This window comes from Podarcis cretensis (genome assembly GCF_951804945.1).
Source record: "Podarcis cretensis genome assembly, chromosome: 16".
In the NCBI taxonomy this organism is placed as follows: Eukaryota; Metazoa; Chordata; class Lepidosauria; order Squamata; family Lacertidae; genus Podarcis; species Podarcis cretensis.
Window position 1 is genome coordinate 28,556,502 of NC_137186.1, and position 17,982 is coordinate 28,574,483.

Genomic DNA, 17,982 nt, shown 5'->3' on the forward strand with positions numbered 1-17,982 from the left:
ACAGATACACACCGCGTCCCCCCACCCTCCGGCTTCGCCCATGCACCTTATATATACAGTATAGTGTGAATGTGGCGTCAATCAGACACAATCTCCCCTCTTTCCTCTTAGCCGGCCGCACATGTTTATTTCAAATTTAAACTTGACGGAGGGTGGGAAGCCCCAAGCCCGACTCTGATTGGAGAGCCGCGTCGCCTTTCCACCAATCACGACCGAGCGCGCGCCCGGGGGGGGGTTCCTCCTCCCCCTCCCCTCAGAGGCGGAGTCCAGCTGTTCGGACGGGCCAACGGTCACTCCGTGTCCGACGGACTGACCGCTTGCCGTCCGGAGTCCGTCCGTCTTCTCTCGTCCCAGCGCGGAGTCTCTCGGCGAGGATGGCGGCCGGCCTGGACTCTCTGGAGGAGTGCCTGGAGCGGCACCTGCCACCCGCCGAGCTGGCCGAAGCGAAGCGGATTCTTTACGGGGAGGCTGTCAGGTGCGCCGGGACTACAAATCCCAGCAGGCTCTGCGTCAGCTCGGGAGAGGAGGGGGAGAATGAGCCCCCCCTCCCGTCTCAGCCTTCTTCCACCTGGCGCCCTCCAACTGTTTTGGATGCGGGACTGCTGGGAGTTGTAGTCCAAAACATAAGGAGGGCACCTGGTTGAACCCTATTTTTTGAGGCGGGGGCCAGATATCTTCTCCCCTTAGCAAGTGTGTGGCAGGCAGAAATGAAACAGGTTAAGCTCTCCCCCTGCAGTTGCTGGGAGGGGGAAAGACTGGATTCCTGCTTGTTGCACAGGTGGAGAAGGCATATTCACACACCTCAAATTATAAGGTCGACCCCCCCCCTTCCCTACTGCCTCTTGGGACTTGGCAGCAGTCAGTTGCATTGTTGGCCATTTCAGGATTTGACATCAGAGCAGGGAAAGGATGGGCAAGTGTGGCCAAACTTCCAAAAGCCTCTGATTCTTTTCAAGGCAGCTGGGCAAAGTTGGACTCCTTGCTCCCATCAACTACAAGATCCTCACTGTAAGCCAGCCCTGTTGGCTGGTGCTGATGGGAGTTGTAGCCGAAAACAGCTAGCAGGAACCAGGTTGGGGGGCAGGGGCTGCTGATCTAGGATTTGGAGGAGGAGGGTGCTCATGGGTGAATGAGCTTCCCTCAGGATTATCTGTTTTGGTTTTTTAAAGGTGACATGACAAAGGCAACCCCGTTTTAAAAAATGATTAAATTGGAATGCTTTCCGCATGCTGAAAAGGGCTGAGAGGCTATCAAGCCTAACTCCCCATTGTAAGGCCCATACGTGAACCCACATGCAGCCCCCCTCAGCCAGAGGCTTCAACAGATTCAGCTGCCTGCAGAGCAAAGGGCTTGCAGAAGTGGCCTTAGAAATTTATCCAGTAATATACGATACGAACAGCAATTCCAAATGTTGGTTCAGGAGTCCACAAGCCGATTACCAAGCCTCTGCCTCTAGGTTCTGTCATGATGTGTTGCATAAGGAATGTATGTGTATGTGATGTCCGGATCAAGAGAGAGGCCCATCAGAAGGATATCATGGCAGAGTAGAAATGCTGTACTGCATTTAAGTTCTCATGAGATGAAATATTTGAGGTTAGTTTGATGAGGATGGCTTGCTTGTCATACAGAGAACCTGCCCACGACAGTTTGCATCTAATGGAATTTGAGTAAACCAGCCTGTCCAGATTGTTGTTCCAAAACAGTTTTGTGTGACCCCACTAATTGGTGAACAGAGTGACTTGCTCAAGATTATATAAAACCTTCCTTTTCCTCCACAGCTAAATATTTCTTGGCTGTCAAGGTGCATTGACCTGATATAAATAGCCGATATATAAACCTGCCATATTGCTGTTTCTTATTTTGTACAGGACCAGAGGAAGATTGTTGTATTTTTGTGTTCTTACTTTTCCAGGCAACTGGATTTGCCGTCTGCTGCTTTGTCCGCTGCTACAGAAAGGGAGTTTGACCTACAGGGTTATGGATTTGGAGCTGAACCAGAGCAGTTGAGGCCCCCGCGTATTGTCAGGGTGGGGCTGATTCAGAATAAGATCCAACTTCCTACAGATGCACCGGTTGCTGAGCAGGTACAACTGAAGCTTGTAAAGGAAGTTCCTGCATGTTTCCAATTGCTGGCTCTTGTCTTTCCAAAGGGAGAGCAGCCCCAGCTTCTTTGTACCATTATGCTTTGTCAGAGACTCAAATCTTTTGTGTTGGCCATATTGTGGGGTAGGAGAGCTGGGGGTGGGGGTGGGAAATCACATGTAGCAAGCAATGTGCCCTTTTAGTTTCAGATTTTACATGGGTAAACAAGTCTAAAAATCCCAGGACACAAATGTTAATGGCCCTCTAACAGCTGTGGTGGCTCATTTACCAGAAGTAATGTTTTTGCGTTAACTCTGGAAGTATATACAGTCAAACGTTGGTTCCTGAACACCTTAGTTGCCGAACACCTTAGTTGCCGAACAAATCGGCTGCCGAATTCTGCAAACCCGGAAGTAAGTGTTCCAGTTTGTGAATGTTTTTCAGAAGTTGAACGTGTGACACGGCTTCTGCTTGGGTGCAGGAAGTTCCTGCAGCCAATTCGAAGCCGTGCCTTGGTTTTTGAACAGTTTTGGCAGTCAAATGGATTCCTGGAATGGATTAAGTTTGATAACCAAGGCACCACTGTACTTGATTCTGACCAAACTAAGACTCCTAGAGGGCCATGAAGATTGGTGTCCCTGGTTTTTTTAGGCTCATCTACCCATGTACTAAGGAATGTGGGTGGCGCTGTGGGTTAAACCACAGTGCCTAGGGCTTGCCGATCAGAAGGTCAGTGATTTGAATCCCTGCGACGGGGTGAGCTCCCATTGCTTGGTCTCTGCTCCTGCAAACCTAGCAGTTCGAAAGCACAAAGTGCAAGTAGATAAATAGATACTGCTCCGGTGGGAAGGTAAATGGCGTTTCTGTGCACTGCTCTGGTTCACCAGAAGCGGCTAAGTCATGCTGGCCACATGACCTGGAAGCTGTACGCTGGCTCCCTCGGCCAATAAAGCGAGATGTGCATCACAACCCCAGAGTTGTCCGCAACTGGACCTAATGGTCAGGGGTCCATTTACCTTTTTTACCCATGTACTATCTGAAACCCAAGGGGTGCATTGTTTGTCAGATGTGAAATATATTGGCATTATTTTCAGCTCTCCTACCCCACTAATAAACCCATTTAATTGGCAAAGTTTCTTCACTCATCATTGTTAAAGCTGCGGCTTCCTACAGGCAGGGTTTCTTGTCAACCCTTTTTCTCTCAGTATTTTGTACATGGTTGAGCTTGGGAGGCAAAATGAGAATAAAGGTAGTTTATTTAAATGACCTTTACAGCTGACCTTCTCTTTAGGTAACTGCACTACACAAGCGCATAGAAGAAATTGTGGAAGTTGCAGCAATGTGCGGGGTCAATGTCATCTGTTTCCAAGAGGTCTGGAGTGAGTAGTGTTTTGTTCTGCCTATTTAAATCCTCTCTGCTGCTATAAAAGTCAATCTCAGTTGCGTGCGACTCTTGAATAAAGTCAGAGCACAAACCAGACTGAAACAGAAAGGTGTTGGTGAGCAAGCTGCATTCTCTGGGCACAACCCAGGACATCTTTTCTTTCTGTAAAATATTTATGCACGATTCCCACTAAATATCCACTGTGGCTAACAACATCTCCATTAAAAACCATCAAAACATTAAAAATTCAGTTATGAAACCTAAAAAGTGAGATTAAACGATCTGTAAAAGTAGCAACAGAAGATAATAGTACAGTGTTACCTTGGGTTACAGACGCTTCAGGTTACATACGCTTCAGGTTACATACGCTTCAGGTTACAGACTCCGCTAACCCAGAAATAGTACCTCGGGTTAAGAACTTTGCTTCAGGATGAGAACAGAAATCGCGGCGCACCAGCAGCGGGAGGCCCCATTAGCTAAAGTGGTGCTTCAGGTTAAGAACAGTTTCAGGTTAAGAACGGACCTCCAGAACGAATTAAGTTCTTAACCCGAGGTCCCACTGTATTACAGTTAGGACCTCATATCAATAGCACAAAATAGTATGAGAAAGACAGGCCCACCTCAAAAGCAGATCTCTGTCACATGCGGAAATATCTTATGGGAGTGACAGGGCGAACTTCTCACATTTCTTATGATGCCATTTTGTAGCGATGCCTTTTGCTTTCTGTACACGAGAGAGGCTTCCTTGGACAGAATTTGCGGAATCAGCGGAGAGCGGCCCAACGGCAAGGTTTTGCCAAGAGGTAAAGAGCCAGATTCCTGTCCTGTCTTTTTACAAACCTCCTCTGCACCGCTGTGTCAAAACAGCCTGTGTGCAGTTGGACTGTCCTTTCCGCCCTGCATGCAAACTTCCAAGAGTGTGGTCATTTTTCTAGAGCTGGGCCCGGCAACCACATCTGTAACCCAGGTCTGCAACCCTGGGCAGTGAAGCTGCTTCAGTCACATTTACCCTGCAATCCTGAGTACATGTTTATTCAGAAGTAGCTGTTATTCATTTATTAATTACATGTTGCACAATCATCTCAAAGCAATGTACAATAAAATGGCAAAAAAGTTACAAACATGAACAACAGAGATATTTAAAATGAAAACAATACAGAATGGACACTCAGGACACAGACATTGTGAAGCAGCCTAACCACCCCTGTGGTTTTGCTTTTGTGTGGCTCCTGGTCATTTCAAGGAGGCTTGCCTAGGAGAACATCTTAGTGGATTGGGCCCCGCTGATAAGTAGTGAGTGAGCTGTGCCATTGGTAAGGATTGCAGGTAGATGTGTCTACAGAGGACTTTTGGGAAGTACAACTTCAGTTATTTTGCTTTTCAGCAAATGCCTGACTTTCTCCTTTTTTTGGCAAAGAGACGAGTGTTTGTTGTTTTCCCCCTCGTCTGAAATGATTTCCCAACCGTCTGTTTCTTGTTGATCCTGAAGGGACCGGAGTGGCTTGCTGTGTATCCCTTTCCATCCTGCTGCCTTCAGTTTAGCACAGGTCAAGCACGAAGTGATTGTAAATGCCAGAATAATTGCATCTTGGTGGATGTTGTTGTGGTTAACATTCAAGCATATGGGAAAGTAAAATGCCATAAGGGGAAGGAAGAGAAAACATAATTGGATCAAAGGAGACATGACTTATCAGTACTGAGACATAATGCAAAATACACTCTTCAGGGACCAAGGGTAATAGGAGACAAGCTGTTATATCTTTGTTCTAACTTCTCTGGGCAAGACAGTTCCCAGATTCCTTTTTAATGATCTTATGGGACACGTTTCCCAGGAAAGACCAAGGCTTGGATCTGGAAAAGGTCAAGAGGAGTTTGCAGTTCCCCCCAAAATGCTGGCACTGAAGGGTAGTCCGTCGAGGCCTCTAGAACAGCCTGGGGTGGGGTGGGAGATGCTTTCGTCAAGACCAGAGGTTGTTTCCTCAAGGTAGTTGGAGCATGGATTTGGGAAGGAAGCAGCACTTATGAGTCAAAACCTCCACTGTTATGGACAGAAGTGGCATTGCAGGGAATTCAGTGGTTTCTGGCATTATTGAGGAATCATTTCATCCTTCTTTATGAATAATATTGTTATTAAGGTAAAGGTAAAGGGACCCCTGACCATTAGGTCCAGTCGTGACCGACTCTGGGGTTGCGCACTCATCTCGCTCTATAGGCCGAGGGAGCCGGCGTTTGTCCGCAGACAGCTTCCGGGTCATGTGGCCAGCATGACTAAGCCGCTTCTGGCGAACCAGAGCAGCACACGGAAACGCCGTTTACCTTCCCACCGGAGCAGTACCTATTTATCTACTTGCACTTTGACGTGCTTTCGAACTGCTAGGTTGGCAGGAGCAGGGACCGAACAACGGGACCTCACCCCCTCGTGGGGATTCGAACTGCCAACCTTCTGATCAGCAAGTCCTAGGCTCTGTGGTTTAACCCACAGCACCACTTGCGTCCCTTAATATTGTTATTAGATTGGGCATAAATAGGATCTGGTACAGAGAGTGCTCCGCATTGCCACCCATTACAGTAGGAAGAAGTTTCTGACAGTAAGAGCCATTTGACAGTGAAATAGACTACCTCGGAAGATGGTGGATGCTTCTTCATTGGAGGTGTTTAAGCAGAGGTTGGATGGCTACCTTTTAGGGATATTTCAGCTGTAATCATTGCAGGGGATTAGATCAGATGACCGTTCCAACTCCATAATCCTTTGATTCTTTGACCTCACTCTGTTTTAGCTATTCAGTCAGAGTCTTCTGTGGGCATTTTTTTCTTTTCTCTTGGTCTTGCAAGCCTCCTGCCAACTGGCAGATCTCTTGTGAAAACCTAATCAAAAGTCTTTTTATACTGTTCTGCTGTTTCATCCTGCTTTTCTGATATTTGGTGTTACTATTTATTTTTTATTGTCCCAACTGTTCTGATTCGGTAAGTTGTTCCAAGATCGTCTGCTGAAACGCTGCTAGTACATTTAATAAAATGTGGCATCATTTCCATCACGGCTGCAGCTGGCCAGGAAGCACAACATGGTGGTGGTGTCTCCAATCCTGGAAAGAGATACTGCGCATGCGGAGACCTTGTGGAACACAGCGGTGGTGATTTCGAACACGGGTGCTGTGCTGGGCAAGTCTAGGAAGAATCACATCCCAAGGATTGGAGACTTCAATGAGGTGAGTGGCTTTTGCATATGGGGAAACAGAGCACTCTTGCTAATTCAGGAACAAATTCCTCCAGGAGCAGCTTTTGCAGGGGGGTGGGGTTGCCAGGCACACATCCAAATCAAGCGAGCATACAAAAAATATGAGTGTCCTTGTACTTCTGCTTTCACTTTGAGGGTCCCTGGCTCCATGTGTCTTGTTTTCAGGCTGAGGCTCCCAAATTGTTTGTTTCCTGGCACCAAGGAGCAACTTATAGGAAAGAAATCCTGTCTGAAACCCTGGCAAGCTGTTGCTGTCAGTCAGTGTAGACATTATTGAGCTAGATGGATCAAGGGTCTGACTTGGAAGAAGGGAGCTTCCTAGGTTCTCCTTGTATCTAATATTGCTTAAACCTGTTTGGTATTTGGGGATATTTCCTTTAGCTTGATCACCACAGATATGCCCAGCTCTCGTCATGTCTGCTGCTGCTGCGAGATTTCTATTAAGGCAGCTGGTGTTTTGGACTCCAGGGATCTCATTCAAGTGTAAGTCTGTGTGTTTTGCAGTCAACATACTACATGGAGGGGAACATGGGGCACCCGGTGTTCCAGACTCAGTTTGGGAAGATTGCCGTAAACATTTGCTATGGGCGACATCATCCCCTCAATTGGCTCATGTACAGTCTGAATGGAGCAGAGATCATCTTTAATCCTTCTGCCACTATTGGGAAACTCAGGTACCATTTGGAATCTTGCTTATCTGCTGCAGAAAGTGGTCTTAATTATGACCTGGTGTATGTGCACCCTCAGAAAATTTGGAAAGCTAAATTGCAGTCTTCTGAAGGAGTGCTCTGTTGTAGCCCTGCCTTATCTCTATGCAGGGGCCAAATTGAGAGGGTCCAAGCAAAGCACATGAAGCTCATGAGCTCTCCTAGCCGAAGGGTTGGTAACAAGGAAGACTACCTTGGAAGTCAGTACAGTGGTACCTCGGGTTACATCCACTTCAGGTTACAGACTCCGCTAACCCAGAAATAGTACCTCAGGTTAAGAACTTTGCTTCAGGATGAGAACAGAAATTGTGCTCTGGTGGCACAGCAGCAGCAGGAGGCCCCATTAGCTAAAGTGGTGCTTCAGGTTAAGAATAGTTTCAGGTTAAGAACAGACCTCCGGAACGAATTAAGTACTTAATCCGAGGTACCACTGTAATTCGAAGTCTCAGGTAGCTGATGTGAGACAGTGTGAGAGGTAACAAGGGAGAAATAGGAGAGGACCATTCCTCCAAAGCCTTAAATGCCCAATAGCCTTGTCCTGTCACTCCATTGGGCACAGAAGGTTACAGTCAGGTAGCTGCTGCCGCCACCCCAGAGTGACTGTAAATATTTTACGCTAAGAGCTCAAAGGGTTTAGCCATTAACTGAGCTGAGACAACAGACAGGCTCTGAAAGGGCGAGGGAGCTTTGGCGGGAGGGTAGAGGTTCAGCAAAGCCTGCATAAAACGCCTCGCTAATGGGTGAGGAAAGAAAACAGCGGGAAATAAGAGACAGCTTCCAAAAAAGAGAAGAAAACAAGAAAGAGCCAGGAAAGAAAACAAGGCATATGGGTATCGGGTGTGTCTGGGCATTGAATCCTCTGTGGGATTGAAGCTGAACAGACAATGTATGCGCCACTCTCAGGACCTAGACTACTCCATTAGGAACGCTGGCATTTGTGATCTAACCTGGCTTGAGAGCTTTGTTCCTCTTTGCAGCCAGAGCTGGACTGGCTATGGGCACTGCTGCCAGCAAAAAAGAAGGTGGCCCCTGCCTGGGATGCCGGCCAGGTTCCAAGGTCCTCTTACAGCCAGAGTTGCCTTTTGCCAGTGCAGGAGCCTGGGTCCCCTTGCCTGCCAAATGGAGGAGAAGGCTGTCTTGTTGGGAACACTGACTTGGTCAAGCAAGCCTGGCAGCTCTGCCCTTCTCTGTGGCCAGGCCTGGTGGTCTCTGTGGGGCAGATGCTTCTCTCCTCAGGGCCACATAAAGAATTGAATAAAGCATGCAACCTGGCTGCTCCTACATTAAAACAAAAGGTTCAGGGAGCTAGAGCTCTGTGAAGGCCCAGTTGCATAGGCCTCCTGCAGGACAGGAACTGGGGAGGAGGAGTTGCATAGCCCTGCCTCTGAAACAAGACTCACCCCTCCCTGGATAACTTCCATTAGGAAGAAGGACTTTCTAAGTGATGGAGTGCAGCTGCAAGTTGGAGGCGTTTTGTTACAGGAGCTGTTCACTGTTCACTTGGATTGTGTCTTGCCCAAAAGAGCATCACGAGGGAAAAGGGCTAGCAAACATCTCCTCCTTTGTAAGGGGTTATTAGATTGTCATCCAATGGCGTCTGCTTAGCTTGGAGGCAAAGTTCAGGATATTCCTCACAATGTATGACTTTCTGCCCGAGCTAATGGAGAGGCTGAGAACGGGGTGTCCTGTTTGTTTAGCTGTTCTGTGTCTGTTGGAGGGTCACGATAATTGGGTGGATGTGAAACATTTAATTTTTACCAGGCAAAGAAAATAAGTGGGTGGCTTACGAAACTCACCACTTAAGGGTTGGCCAAAACATGCTGAACGATTTCTGGGACTCTTGTTCGTGATTGCTGCATGGGGGCCATTGTGACCATGCTTTTATTTCCAAAACTTTTTTTTTATCTAATTAATTTTTATTAATTTTCCAATATAATCATACAATCCAAATTTTAACCACTTTTCACAAAATACTCTTTTTGGTCTTCCTTCAGCTTCTCTGGTAATCATCCAAATTTACCCTTCGATACACATTCCTTTAATTGCATTGCCATTAGTCTTCCCTCCCTTTTCTATTTTCTTTCAACAATACCTCTTAGAGTTTTACAGTGCTTCTTGAAACCCCACTAGCGTTGTTTGCACCTCACATATATTTTTCAGATAGTCAACGAATTTTCCCCAATCCTCGATGAACCTTTGATTTCGAGCATATCTTATTTTCCCAGTCAGTTTGTCCAGTTCTGCATAGTCAGTCAGTTTCATTCTCCATTCTTGAATGTCAGTATTTCCTCTTGTTTCCATTTCTGGGCCAATAAAATTCTTGCTGCTGTAACTGCATACTGGAAAAGTTTATTTCCAAAACTTATTTCTTTGCCCCACAGTTTTGTTTGTTTAAATATTTCTGTAACCCCATTCATATGTGATAAAAAGGTGTGGGATGGGGTGGGGTGGTGGAATAAAATGATTATTCAGAAGAAAATGGCAGATAAGAAACCAGTGGCTAACAGGTGGGTTTTCAGCAAAGACCAGAATTCATGTGGTCCTAGGGCAGCACTTGCCTCACAACAGAGCAGAGGTAGTTCCACCAAGAGAGCACTACAAATACATCTCTTTTATTTGTATTTTGTGTAGGTTTGTTGTGGCCCTCTTATAATCAAAGTGAAGCAAGTTTGAAGCCTGATTTTAAGGTAGCCTGGGCTGCTTCTCAGTTAATTTGAGGAGAGCTTTGGAGAGCTTGCCCAACAGCCACCCCTAGTTGATAGTTATTTCACAATCCACCTTGGGAGAGGATGGACTTTGCTTGGATTGTGCCCCACGTTATTTTAAAGGGCATGCTTAGGGCCATTAGAGAGGCAGGCGGCAGGTGAGTGTGTGACCTTTTGGAGGCATTTCCTGCTTTCTCAGGGTGGTTTTAGTGAGGCGGCATTATTGACTCTTTCCTTGGTTGCTTTATTGCTTTGTGAGAGTATAAACTAACCGGCAGGAAGAGATTTCTTAGATCCCCTGCAGCAGACAATTTCTGCAAATGATACAAGCAAGCACTTGCTGCCCTCTCTTCCCTTCCCCACAACATGTCTGCATTTCCTGTTTCTCTTCCCTCTGCCCCCTGGTATCATTCGAATCAGGGCCTGTCCCCAGAAGCTGCTTATTGCCAAACTGGTCATTTGAGTGATTGCGCTACACCTTTAGAACTCCCTGCTGGAGATCTCCATTACCACCCTCCCCCCGCAGCCCGCTAGGAGTCCTTTATATCTTCGTCTTTCTTTCTTGCTACACATCCACTATAGAAGAGGACAGCACAATCTGTTATCGTATTTGTCAGGTGGAGAGATGTAAGGTATCATAAACAACATTAGCTTCAATCTCCAGATGCTTGAATTGTTTTTCCAAATTGCCTCATGTTGGGCTGGAAATGTCCTTCTGCAGTCAGTCATATTCCTCTGAAAAATAAAGCTGCTCCATTCTACAAAAAAAAGTAGCTTTTTGAAAAGTAGGAATGAAAAGCAATATAATAAAATATGCAACAATACAAATTAAAACATAGAATCATGGAATTGTAGAGTTGGAGGCGACCCAAATGGTCATCTAGTCCAATCTCCTGCAATGCAGCATTGGTTAAAACAGATAAACAGATGGAGTGAAGGGAAAGTCTTGACAAAATAAGAAACTTCTTTAGAATCCATTTATAGACACTAAAGGATTTGTGGTGTGGAAAGCACAGCAATCTAAGTGAATCCCAAAGAGGTTCCCCGTCTCTCCCCCCCCCCCATAGGTATATTAAATAATTCACCCTTCTACGATAGTGCAAAATGGAAGACAATTTAGGGACTTGGAAGGGGAAGGGCTATGCAGGAGTTGGGGAGCTGTGGAGGCGGGAGCTGCAGTTGCCAAAGCTGGGAAGCAGCCCCATAGCCCTTCCTTTGAGCTGCCTGTCACAAGACGACATCGTGAAGAAGGTGGCCTGTTAAAAAGTGGTATTTCAGGAGATGTAAGAAAGGCTCTGATTCTGCATTCATACCTCTTCCTTTATTATTTCCAGTGAATCCATGTGGCCCATTGAAGCGAGGAATGCAGCCATTGCGAACCACTGTTTCACCTGTGCCGTCAACCGGGTGGGAACGGTGAGGCCTTTCAGCTCTCTGTGCTTTGAGGTGCCGCCACTTAGGCTCCTGCTCGCTAAAAACAGAGCCCTGCGTGGAATTGTAGGGTGTAGCATCAAAATCCCCTTGTCAGCCATCTGCCCTGCCTCTCTAAGTGGCTTTTTAATGCTAAAAGGTAAAGGTAAAGGTACCCCTGCCCGTACGGGCCAGTCTTGCCAGACTCTGGGGTTGTGCGCCCATCTCACTTAAGAGGCCAAGGGCCAGCGCTGTCCGGAGACACTTCCGGGTCACGTGGCCAGCGTGACATCGCTGCTCTGGCGAGCCAGAGCCGCACACGGAAACGCCGTTTACCTTCCCGCTGGTAAGCGGTCCCTATTTATCTACTTGCACCCGGAGGTGCTTTCGAACTGCTAGGTTGGCAGGCGCTGGGACCGAGCAGCGGGAGCGCACCCCGCCGCAGGGATTCGAACCGCCGACCTTTCGATCGGCAAGTCCTAGGCGCTGAGGCTTTAACCCACAGCGCCACCTGCGTTTTAATGCTACTCTCCCCCATTCTGAATCTTCTCAGCTGCCCTGCTGGCTTTTCTTCCCCACAGCAAAGAAAGTGAGTAGGTTAGTGAAAGTGTTGTTGCTTTGGGATAGCCCAGTGGTTCTGAGTAGCCAGGAGAGGTTATCTGGAACTGTTCTCCCTGCGTCTCTGGTGGGCCTTCGGCCACCTTGCTCTGGGAGCCAGCTCCTTGAAGGTGGTGAGGACATACACACTTGCTTCCTGCTGTCGCGGATCGGGAGAAGGCATCAGTAGAAGGTGAGGCTGCCAAAAGCCCTTCCTTCCCTGTTCCTTAAGGAGCAAAATAACCCCCATTCACAGATGGGATTTGCCTTTCATCCATCAAGGAAATCAATAGACTGAATGTGGAGACAGGCCGCTCTAGAGGATGCAAGCAATACTTTGCTTGAAAGCCAGACACAGCTGATTAGATTTAGAATGATAACAATGGCTTCTGTGTCTTGCATTGTTCATTTCGAGTTTTTCAGGGTGGGTGGGGAAGTGGAAGAGGCTGCCTGGTGCGAAGCAACAGTGCCATCTTCCTTTCATTTTGCACTCTTCTGCTGCCGTGAGGGTGGCTTGATGAATAATTCCTTCTGGGTGATGACTCTTCTGCTTCTTGCAGGAAGTTTATCCAAATCCTTTTACATCAGGAGATGGTGGAGAGGGTAGGTGCCTTTGTTTTCTTTTGTATGGAGAGTGATGCTTGTGGGGAGTCTCTTTAGTGTGGGGTGGTGATAGCATGCCAACAAGGATAGAGGTTCCTCCTTCCAATCTGGTTGTTCTTTTCTGTGGTGGGAAGAGGTTTGTCCAGCACCCTGGGAAGCTCTGAAATGGTTTGTGGTATTGGGCAAAAGGGCTGAAAAATTAACTCCTTTAATATTGAATTCTGCATTTATATCTAATAATGCGTTTGTTCTGAGGTCACTGAAGACAAGAATCAGAATAGACAAATAACAGATTCATTAGACAGTTGTCTTGAACATTGTGAAACTGTTTGTGAGCAAAAGGGTACATTTTAGGTACCTTTTGCTCAAACAGCAACTTGTTGCCCCCCTTTCCCCTTCAACTCAACAGGACAGCAAGCAGCTTTTGAAAGAGAAGGCCATTTGAGATGGCACAGAATGGGGAGGGAGCGGAGGGCAAGCCTCTTGGAGTCCCTGCAGCACCGCAAAGCCACCCATAGTTTCCATCCAGCCACACTGGAAGTAATTGGGAAGCCAAAGGATGGGAGAGGCCAGTGCAGCCTCTTCTTCCTGCTGGCCAACCTTTACTGCTCCTGGGAAATGTTTCCTTATCTGGCCTCCTCCTGCCACCCTCTGGCTTTAACAAAAGGGACTTATGTTGTAATAAATTTGTTGGCCATCTTTTTGTTGCTTTTCTTTGCAAAGGAGGATCATAGGAAATCAGGGTGCAAATGTCAGATTGGTCTAGGAACCATGGGCGTAGCCAGGATTTTTTAAAGGGGGGGCAGGCATTTTGTTAGGGGGGGGGGAAACAGAACCTCAGTTTGCTATGTATTTTTTGTTTTTATTGATTTAGGAGAGCAACTGCCCCTCCCTGCCCTCACTTTACACCCATGTTAAGGACACAAGAAGTGGTCTGCTACGGAATAAAGATCTTGGTGTATCTAGTTCAGTAATGTCTTCACTGCAGGGAGCTCCCTAGCACACCCCAACACAGCAGAATCACTTTCCCTTCACATCAGCCAAAGCCATGGGTGGTAGTGGTCCTGCCTAGTGCTGGGTTTGGTTGCTATGCATTTAAGCCCAGCACCAAGCGAGACCAATCTCCCTTTTCGTTGGCTGATGTGAAGGGAGAGTGATCCTGCTTAGCCCTGGGTTCTTGCTTTGCATGGTGCTTCAAAGGCTCCTAACAACCAGCTGGTTGGAAGCTGCACAAAGCAGGCTTTGGGCAAGTTTTGACTTTTCTGTCAAGGTCCGCCCTTACCTGTATGTTGCAGGTGTAGGGCAGGTGGGTATGGTAGGCCCCAAACAGTCAAGCTAGAGTAGGGAGGGGGGAACCTCTGGCCCACAAGCCTAACTGTTCCATCACCCTGGTTCCCATTTTGCTATATTCATTTTGTTTCTCTTGCTTCTTTGCTATTTATGAAGCCCATCGTGACTTTGGTCACTTTTATGGTTCAAGTTATGTGGCTGCTCCGGATGGGAGTCGGACCCCTGGCCTCTCCCGCACCCAGGATGGGCTTTTGGTGACGGAGATGGATCTAAATCTTTGCAGGCAAGTTGGGGACAAATGGAATTTTAAGGTAAGTCTTTTTTTCACTAAGCAAACCCTCTTGTTTCTATCTGATTTCCAGTAAGGCTGAATTCTGCTGGCATTCAGTTGAAATGCCAATTGGCTTCTACCTCTAAGTATATTCTGGAGGAGAGAGACTGTTCTGGAATGGTTTAAGATTTTTCTGGATCTGGGGCTGTGCAGTCAACAGCTCCTGAATTATACCAGGCTGCTGCATCTGACCCAAGGGAACCAGAAAGTTACCTTTAAAGTCTACACACTCTTTTGACATTAATGAAATGACCTCCTTTGGGGAGGGGTGTTGCAGGAGAGGGATAGTGCAATATGTACGGTATATTTTACAGCATCTTTTATATGCACGCTTTAAACTCTCCCATTGAAAGTGGTAGGTGAAATTGCATAGTGGACACCTACCTGCAATGTCTCCTGCATTTCACCAGCTTTCCTTGTTGGCACAGTGAATGCCACACCCTGGGGAGCCAGTAACCACAAAAACGGCAGGTGTCTCTTGAAACAATGATGGTCTTTATGCTCACATTAGCAAGGAAGTCTAGATTTCTTTGACAGGAATGTGACAATCTTGAAGCTGCTTAAGTGAAGATCTTGTTCCTCTCTCCATCTGCAATTCTGTACCCACTCACCTCAAAGTATGCCCCGTCCATCTCAGTGAGGCTTGCCTCCGAGTAAATATTTTAAGATTCACTGGTTGCAAGCTTGAAGATCTCAAATAGTTTTCTGTAGCAGCTACCCTAATTGCTTAGGATTTTTATTTTTATTATTATTATTCCCATCAAATGTCAAAGAGATATGACTTTTAGAAGACATCTGAAGGCAGCCCTGTATAGAGAAGTTTTAAAAGTTTGATGTTTTATTGTATTTTTATATTTTGCTAGAAGCCACCCAGAGTGGCTGGGCAACCCAGTCAGATGGCCAACATATAAATAATAAAATTATTATTATTACGAGTCAGAATTTCATCCTAGCAGGCAAATATAGCTTTTCTTTTCAGCCATGAATGCAGGCTAGATAATATTGATGTCAGGGAACTGCCATCGGCTCAGAGGCGAGGAATAGAAGGGCAGTTGTGTTACAGGGAGCCTCCGAAAATCTTGCGAAGCAGTTCCTCTTCTGGGGAGGAGGAAAATCCCACCTCAGGTGGGGAAAAGGTGCAAGAACCAGAGGATGCTTGTGGGAGCCTTAACACTGCTCCTGGGCAAGGCAGACAGGAGTGCCCAGGAGCGAAACATGCCCTTGCCATTGCCCATCCTGCGCAGTGGCCTAAGGTGCAAAGAGAGGAGGAGAAGGTTGGAGGTAACGAAACTCTTATGTTGGGGGAGGTCCAAGAAAAGACCACTCCTGGATTCTGCTAGCGTTTGAGCCAGACATGAGCTTTGGGGCTCTTCACTATAAATAGTTTGCACCAAAATAAAAACCTGTAAAACACAGGTTTGGAGTCCTGCCTGGTTACTCTTGAGCAACCGCAACAGCTATCTGACAATTACTAACATTTTTGGCTTTTTTTGCAAAACTGTAGAAATGTATTCATTTATTTAAAAATGGAGTTTATGTTTGACTTGCCATTCTGAAGGTCTTTTGCAGTGACAGATGGCCAGTGGCAGGGAATACTGAAGTCCCTTTACGTTTTTTTCCAGATGACCGGGAGATACAAGATGTATGCTGAGGAACTGGCTGCAGTTGTCCAGCCTGACTTTGTTCCCAACGTTGTCAAAGAGTAGCTTGCCTCTGCTGCTGCTCAGGAAGGTTGGGAGAGAAACATATTGTCCTTCTCATGTGACATGGCAGTCGTGTCCCGTCCCCCCCACGCCACCACCAGATATAGCACCTCAAAACACATGGTCTGCCTTTGTAGGAGTACTTTGGGTGGGATTCAAATAATTCCTTTGGGCCTGCCCAGTGGGACTTTGGGCTTTCTTTGAACCAGATTCATTCCTTCTCTGCCTCTCTTATAGCAGAAGTTGCTTGAGGAATGCACAACTGTTTGGCTCTGAACCACTTAAAAATCTATATATATAGCTTCAACTTTTTTTTTTAAAAAAAAGCTTCAACTACACACTGTGCACTTGGCCCAGGCATGAGGAAATGCTTTGATTCAGGAGTGTTTTAAGCCAGGTGTTTATGAGGGGGTGTGTTTCATACAGGTGGACAGATATGCAACAAAATTATGCACCTTTCCTGTAAACGAATCAGAGGAGTGAATCATAATGAAACCATGTTTTGTATTCCATGGCTGTAAAAAGGCCCGAGAGCCAAGACCACAAGAAGAGCCCTGAAGTTGGAGCAGGCCAGAGGACCACCTAGTCTAGGCTTCTGTTCTCACAGCAGCCAAGTGAGAGAGTCACTTAATCTTCAGCTGCCGTGTTGCGTCAGTTGCAACAACAACAAAATCACCCCTTGTTTTACCCTGCTAGAAACTAAGTTTACTCTTAAAAGAGAATTTTAGATTGTGAGGTCTTCTGGGCAGAGATCTGTGCTTTTCTGTTTTAAAGCGCTTGGCCCGTTGATGGAGCTGCTGTAATAATAATAAAAAAAAGTAGATTGGGAAACCTTGAAAATGTGGTTCTTTGCTTTTCCTCGCCTCCAGATGAGGCAGGTGCTTGAGGCTGAAGTGTGTGCTTTCAGTTCTCAGAGCTGAAACTGTAATTACCGTACTTATTCAGCATTTCCTTTTCAAAAATTATCAGCTTGCAATGGTCAGCAAAGAAAGTTGGCACACACTGTGCACTTGCATTAACCACTTAAAACCTTTATTGAGAGTGCCTCAATTACAAGCAAAATATATTTTGCATATAAAATTTCTCTGCAAGTAAAATATCCCTTTTGTTGTTATGGACAAGAATTATGAAGGCTGTTCTTCTGGATCAACTGGGTGAACCAGAAGAGGGTGAGATTTGGGCCCATTTACTTGACTGGACCTGTTTCTCCCCATCTGTAGCTTCCTTGGTTCTCATGGCTTTGGGCACCAAGAGAAAGGCTCCCTCTCTCTCACACAGGGCCATGTGCCCTCTGCCAGCAAGGCTGCCTTGCATCACCTTTCTCTGCTTGGGATGTTCAGCTGCTCAGCCACAGTCAACCACCATTCACATCTTCAGAGGAAAAGCTAAAACAGGTCTCTTAATGAAAGGGGAGTTACCTGGGCTCTTCTGCTGTGGGAATCTGCAGAGAATCCATTGCTTGCTCTTTGCTTAGCTCTTTCTCTTGCTCTGCACATGGCCAGGCACTCAATGGACTAAAGATACTGCACTGCAAGGGACTGTTTGCATCCCAGATAAATACACAAGGCAAGCAGCTGCTTGCATGACACCAGCTAGCAACCACCACATTCTTTGATTGCTTCCCCCTCCTTTACAGTAGTTACCTGTAAGATTTTGTGAGAGCTTAATCTGGGGGCAAGGACACAGCTCATCCATGTGCCAGCACCACCATTCCTGGGAACGTGCCTGTTTCAGAGTGTCCTATTCAAGGTGGAAAAGTCAGGGAGGATTGTGTGTTTGTGCCTGCCTCCTCTGCACTTTAAGCCCCTGTGCGTTCTTTTGAATGCTTGACTAGAGCGCCTGCCCCTGCACTCACACAGCCCTCCCATCGCAAGCCCACCCGTTACAGAGGTGAGATTTAACCCTACAAATCCTCTGTCTAAAATCAGAATACGT

The 17,982-nt window shown here is 46.6% G+C and overlaps 1 protein-coding gene across 1 annotated transcript; it reads left to right on the plus strand.

Annotated features, from left to right (window-relative positions):
- Nucleotides 1-266: 266 nt before the first annotated feature.
- UPB1 (beta-ureidopropionase 1) lies at nucleotides 267-16,887 on the plus strand. Its single transcript, XM_079956979.1, has 10 exons — nucleotides 267-475; nucleotides 1,913-2,084; nucleotides 3,374-3,461; nucleotides 4,175-4,269; nucleotides 6,511-6,672; nucleotides 7,206-7,375; nucleotides 11,448-11,529; nucleotides 12,681-12,723; nucleotides 14,170-14,324; nucleotides 15,967-16,887. The coding sequence occupies exons 1-10, from the start codon at nucleotides 375-377 to the stop codon at nucleotides 16,048-16,050; spliced, it is 1,152 nt and encodes a 383-aa protein (XP_079813105.1). The 5' UTR covers nucleotides 267-374; the 3' UTR covers nucleotides 16,051-16,887.
- The last annotated feature ends 1,095 nt before the right edge of the window (nucleotides 16,888-17,982 follow it).

What these genes read in the sequence shown, in the direction of transcription:
- UPB1 (XM_079956979.1), top strand. Translation starts at nt 375, where the DNA reads ATGGCGGCCGGCCTGGACTCTCTGGAGGAGTGCCTGGAGCGGCACCTG. An exon ending in CCGTCAACCGGGTGGGAACG is followed by an intron (nt 11,530 to 12,680) that starts GTGAGGCCTTTC and finishes TGCTTCTTGCAG; the next exon opens with GAAGTTTATCCAAATCCTTT. An exon ending in GGGACAAATGGAATTTTAAG is followed by an intron (nt 14,325 to 15,966) that starts GTAAGTCTTTTT and finishes GTTTTTTTCCAG; the next exon opens with ATGACCGGGAGATACAAGAT.